Raw genomic sequence first — 6,428 nt, forward strand, 5'->3', positions numbered from 1 at the left:
GTTGAGCCATTCCTCTTGACTCCAACCAACCAACCAACAAAAAAACTCCCAAGCATTTCCCCAAGGGTGAACATGGTTAAGTGCGAATGCACGGGGTGATGCTATGAGGGGGAGTAAAGTTAAAATCCGTTGGCAACGCTGATATCGGTGTCAGTAACGCGCCTTATATCCAGATGGTAGCGTTGCCTCCGGGACATCCATCGCACGACCCGCTCTCGACTGAAGACTGAGAGAGAAGGCGGGCGCGCGAGAGAGAGGGGTGCGCGCTCAGCTGCAGCGAGCGAGGAGAGCGGAGGAGCGAGCGAAGGGGGAGGGGGACTATCAGCGTCGCGTCCGTGGCTTATTCGGTAGAGCGTCGCGCTGCGGCCCGCCAAGTCCTCTTTCTTTTAAAGGTAGAGAGAAGACTGCGGACGCCGCCGACGGCGGTGGATGGTTTGGGGTCGCTTATAAAGTGTATTCACACTTAAAGAACAGTGTGGGGAGGGGCTCGCGAAGGCGAGACTTTGGAACGCGGTCAGAACAAGCGCGATGGCAACCGAACACGCATCGTACCGCATCATATGTCTTCCTGGTTATGTTTGCGATCTGCAGCCTATTTTCTTCTGCAGAACGTTTACTTTCATCATTCCACATGAAACTAAATTAAGTACCTTCGCTTACGATGAGTGCGCTGAATGTCTTCTTCAAATGGTTGCGTAAGTGCGTATGATTGCCGTGACGAAACAACTGAAAGAAAATATACAATATCCTTGCTTTAGAGCTACCAAACGTGTTGTCTGTGTCGTGAGTCACTGCAGTACAGTATTGAAGGGACGCAATAATAAATCTTGCCCGTATTACCGCAACGTTGGCTATAATAGCGGCCGAAATAGCAGGCGCCCGCCTCGGAGAAAGCCCACGGGTCCGGCACCGCAGCGTTCACCGCGAAAGGTTCTCGCTCCTCCCATGTATTTGGGTGGCACTTTGGACACTCCCTAGCCCCGCTGCTGTAGTGATTCTCGACTCTTCGCGCGGAATGTCACCACGTCGCCAGAACCATTGTAATGCGTCCGGACGTCAGATCGGCTATGGAAGGGCTGCAAAACCATTCCTGTTCGTCGTGCCCATGGATGAGAGATTTAGAAGACTGTGGGAGAATAATTTTACACACCATGCAGATAAGCCACTCAAGACACATGTGCAGTTTGTGTTTCGAGCCTGGGTACGTAATTCACGATTATGTTCACACCGTCGGCAGCAAAGAAGGGCGTAGTGGTACTGTACCCACTATTTTGCAAGACGCTGCCGTATCGAGGCCGAAAGATGAACAGCTGGCCATCGATGTAGAAGTTGCGTCTCCAGGAAATCCGCAGGAAGACCGCAAGTCTATGTCATTATTTAGCTGTTTTGAGGTCTAAGCACTAGACTAAGCACAACTTTTCAGATCACAAAAACATTGTGTACTGCACGTCCGTTTTGACACCGAAGAATGAAATATATGATTGGAAAAGCGGTCACGTTTTTCGAGTCGCGCATTGCGAGCTACTGCAAAGTGTTCCTCAAAGAAGGCACCTCGTGCAAACAGAGGCATCAGCTGCAGAAGTGTGTGGGAATTGAGGCTAGCACGGTGCCTTTGCGCGGGCTTTGCCGCTTTTTCTGCCGTTCTCATGTCCCGACATGACTCCCCTCCTCCGCTGTCTGCCGCGCTGGGAGAGCGAGGAATTACGTTTAACCCCTCTCACCCGGTAGCGGATGTCGACTGTGGCGCCGCGCGTGGAGTCTCCCGAGAGGTTTCGGCACAGAACACCTATACACTACCATCAAATGGTAGTGTAAATGGTAGTGTATACACTATACACTACCATCAAATGGTAGTGTATAGGTGTTCTGTGCTACCATGGTTTCGCGTGCGTGCGTCGGGAGCGGGCCAAAAATTCTCCGGGACAGCTGACGGTGAGCCATGCATTCCCCTTTCCATCCGTCGACTCCCGTTGCTCGGGGCTCGTCGGACTTCGCTGACGGCGCCTAGCGCCCGAGGCGAACGCTCACCTTTTGTTGCCCCTTTGCGTACGCTCGGCCGAAGGGCGGTACGGTGTCCTAGTGCGTGGCCTAGCGCAAACGATTCAGCTCCAAATCGAGCAAGCGCTTGAGAGGGCCCTGAGCCCCGAGAAGCTGCAGCCGCTAATTGGTGAAGCGGTGCATCAATATTGCCAAACACAAAAGGCTCTCCCTCATAATGGACAGCAACAATAAGATCAAGATCTGGCATTGGAACGCCAACGGGTTCCGGTGCCGAAAAGCAATCCTACAACAGTACTTGAGATCGCTGGCACCGACGGCTCGCCCGGACGTGATAGCGGTCCAAGAAACCCACACCGAAGACACGCCGACGCTGCCAGGGTATCGGACACACGCCTGCTCCCCGTCCGCTCGCACATGCGGAAAGGGTGCGGCGCAGGGCGTGTGCACGTTCATCCGGAAAGGCATCGCCCACGTGAAACACCAACAGTTCCTGGGCAGCAGGGACACCGCCATCGAGCTGTGCGTCACCAAGCTAGCGATTAGCGGCAAAGGACGAGGAGCCCGGGGTAGAAGAAAGAAGAAGACATCAACCACCGTCTTCATCGCTAAAATCTATATCAATCCAAGACATGGAAAGCAGAAATTCAAAACTCTCTTCCATAAGATCAAGAGCGCCACATCACAAGCACAGAAAGACCTGCCCAAAAGAGGAGACGCTGCCGCGGTAATATGCGGCGATTTCAACGCCCAACATCGAGAGCTCGGCTACACGACCACCACGTCCAAGGGAAGGAACCTTATCGAAGATGCCGGCGAAGCCGAGTTCACGTTACTGATCAATCCAGCCCATCCACCAAGGATCGGAACATCGGTTGCCCGGGATACAAATCCGGACCTCACCTTTGCGATGCTGCCCGAAGGTGGCACCGCGAAGTGGAGGAATACGGGAATCAACCTAGGCAGCGATCACTTCATAATCGAAATTGAATTACCGCTGGCTCATCTCAACGGAAACCCGAACCGCGGCAAAACATCAAAGCACAAACTCGTCGACTGGAGCAAGTTCCGTAACACAGAACTCGGCGAAGTCGACAATATCGACGAGTGGTCAGCGAAGCTGCTGGCGGCAACAGAAGGGGCCACCGACAAGATCGATGCACCCGAAGAAATTGAAACCATGGACCCGAGACTAGCCCACCTCCTCGAAGCCAGGCGCTCGCTCCAAAAGCGTTGGCGGCGGCAACGTCACGACAGAAAGCTACGAAAGAAGATCGCAGAACTCTGCCGAGAGATCGAGCGACACAGCAGGCAGCTCTGCTCACAGCAGTGGTTTGCACTCTGCAGCCAGGCTGATGGGCAGCTTCACCGCGGCGGCACTTGGAAACTCCTCAGGCAACTGATGGATGATAACAAGAGCTGCGAATACCAACGTACACGCATGGCCCAAATCCTACACACCACCGCTCGTCAACTGGGCGAAGAGGAGATGTTCAAGTGACTCAACGAGCGCTACCTCCTCATCACCAGTCGCGAAGACCACCCAGACTACTCCGGCCAGCCGAACTCCCACCTCGACCGAGATCTAGAGGAATGGGAAGTGAGGCAGGCGGCACAGAACCTGAACTGTCGTTCGGCCGCCGGACCCGAGAGAGTTACTAACAAAGCTCTACGCAACCTGAGCGACTCAGCCATCACATCACTGACAGCTACTACAACGAATGCTGGCGTAACGGCAAGCAACCCAAGGCCTGGAAGACAGCAAAGACGATCCTGCTGCCAAAACCAAACAAGCCACCGGGTATAGAGGGGCTGCGTCCCATCTCGCTCACGTCCTGCGTGGGCAAGGTCCTGGAGCACGTTCTTAACACCCGGTGGAACCGTTACATGGAAGCGCACCATGTCTACCCGGACTCAATGCTTGGCTTCCGGTCCAAGTTGGGAACGCAAGACGCCATGCTCCTGATCCAAGGAGAAGTCCTTGACCCACCGGGCGGGACTCCAAAAAATGACAACCGAGTGATCTTGGGCCTGGACCTGCGGAGCGCCCTCGACAACGTTAGACACTCGTCGGTCCTGGCTCAGGTGTCCCCCCTGGGGCTGGGCGCAAGATCGTACAACTACATCAGAGTCATCCTCTCTCGCCGCACGGCCAGGCTGGAGGTGGGAGGAACGAAGCTCGAAGAACGAGAGCTGGGAAGTGTCGGGACCCCACAGGGCTCGGTCATCTCCCCGTTCCTGTTTAACATTGTCATGATCGAGGTGGCCAGGCGTCTGGAGGTGCTTAACCCGGAGATACGACACTGCCTCTACGCCGACGACGTAACCATCTGGGCCACGGGTGGAAGTGACGGAGACATCGAGGCGGGTCTGCAGGCGGCGGTGGACGCCGTGGAGTCCACACTCTCGGGCACGGGCTTGCGGTGTTCGCCACAAAAATCGCAGCTACTCATCCTGCCACCACCTGGGAGGCACAGAAAGAAGGCAAGTCGAGAGGCGGCCGAGAACATCATCGTGCGCACCAGTGACGGTATGCAGATCCCGCACGTCCCGGGGCTTCGAGTCCTGGGGATGTTCGTGGACGGCACCCAAACCAACGCCACGGCGGTCAAGAACATCACAACCAAGATGGGCATCGCAGCGCGCCTGGTCAAGCGAATGTCGTCCCGCTACCGTGGCATGAAAGAGAGGGGGCTCCTGCATCTGCTGCAGGCTTTCGTTATAAGCCACGTGGCATATGCGGGGGCCTTTCACCGCTGGACCGGCGCGGAACGAGCCAAGATCGACGCTGCCATCCGGAAGGCTTACGCAGGGGCTCTTGGGCTCCTACCAGGCACAAAGACAACGGCCTTGCTGTCTCTGGGAACACACAACACGCTCTCGGAGATCAGCGAGGCCCAGAGAGCTTCGCAGCTGAGCCGCCTGAGTGACACAGCCGCGGGCAGAGGATTACTCGGTCGGGTGGGATTATTACCTCCTGGAGAACACCCGTGAGCAGGACCGGACAGAAAGCTAGAAGAACAAGTCCCCCTGAGCGATGAGTCAGCGAGGAAGATCATTGTCTACCCGCTGCCAAAGAACATGGACCCAGAAAGGGATGCGGGCAGGCGAGCGGCGAGAGCAGCGGCGCTGGCCCGTCAACATCAGAGAGACGAGGGCGCAGTCTACGTGGACGCCGCAAGATATCCGGGAAGACGCAACGCCTTCACAGCAGTGGTGGTCAGCGCTACTACCGGTAAACTACTAACAGCAAGCACCGTGCGCGCCCGAACAGCCGGCTAGGCAGAGGAGGCGGCGATAGCCCTGGCCATAGGTAGGCCGGGCACGCGCACGGTGCTAAGCGACTCAAAGCAGGCAATCAGGAATTTTGCCCGAGGCATGGTCTGGCGGGGCACGGAGCGGCTAGTGACGTCCATCGCGGCTTCGCGGGATGCTCGCGGCGCCGCTACAGGGCCAACCATCGCCCTTAAATGGTTCCCAGCCCAAATGGGACAACTGGCTCCCGACATTGAGAACCGCAACGAGGAGGCGGACGCTGTGGCCCGTGATCTCATCACGTGCCGGACCGCGGCAGCCCGTCTTTCTGAAACCAGCGGTGAAGAACGAGAAGAAGACCTCGATCCCCTCACTGACTACGGAGGGATCCTGGTGGCCTACAGAGAGGCCAGGAGAGCCTTTCCGCCCTCGCATAGTGAACTGTCACGTGCGGAAGCAGTGAAGCTCCGACAACTGCAAACGGAATGCGTGCTAACGCCAGAATTGGCCCGGTACGTATGCCCCGACATGTTTGTGGACGCTAAGTGTAGCGTGTGCGAACGTGAACTAGCCACCCTCCGCCACATCATGTGGGGCGGGTGTAACAGTGCTGTGAACAATGGGAATGGGCAGTGCCAAAACGCCACGTATCCCGAAGAGGTGGGAGCATGGATACGCTCCCAAGACTCAACCACACAACGAAGGGCCATCCAGCGGCTTGAGGAGGCCCTGGCAAAGCAGACGAGAAAGGGAACCGACGCCCCGGACAACGGGAGCGGAGGAGCCCGAGTATTTAACGCCTAGCCAGAGCACAACGTCCTCAAGATCTAGGGCCTTGGACTATAGGACTTGTAGCGTATCAATGTGCTACAAGCCATAGTCTTTAGATAGGGATAAGACATGGTCTTTAGATAGCTATAGTCTTTAGATAGGGAATACCCGCGCCCTGCGCGGCTGGTGACTTCCCGCACGCCGGATGCGCGAAAAATGTTGTTTCTCTCTCTCTAGCTACGCTGACCCGTCTCCTTCGGAAGCCAACGCGAACGCCTTTGCCCTCGCTCGAGCAACCGGGCCTTCGTCCCGATGTCTCCGTGAATCTCCTTTACCACGGGGAGGGGCTCGTGGCACCCTGTGTAGTAATTTTTCGTCCGCAGCGTGGATAACCCCATTTGCTT

The 6,428-nt window shown here is 56.5% G+C and overlaps 1 protein-coding gene across 1 annotated transcript; it reads left to right on the forward strand.

Annotated features, from left to right (window-relative positions):
- Window positions 1–2,215: 2,215 nt before the first annotated feature.
- Window positions 2,216–4,992, forward strand: LOC142767392 (uncharacterized). The gene is made up of 2 exons (XM_075868953.1): window positions 2,216–3,495; window positions 3,708–4,992. Exons 1-2 carry the CDS (start codon window positions 2,216–2,218, stop codon window positions 4,990–4,992), a joined length of 2,565 nt encoding a protein of 854 aa, XP_075725068.1.
- The last annotated feature ends 1,436 nt before the right edge of the window (window positions 4,993–6,428 follow it).

The sequence above is a fragment of the Rhipicephalus microplus genome, chromosome 1 (assembly GCF_043290135.1).
Source record: "Rhipicephalus microplus isolate Deutch F79 chromosome 1, USDA_Rmic, whole genome shotgun sequence".
Lineage (NCBI taxonomy): Eukaryota > Metazoa > Arthropoda > Arachnida > Ixodida > Ixodidae > Rhipicephalus > Rhipicephalus microplus.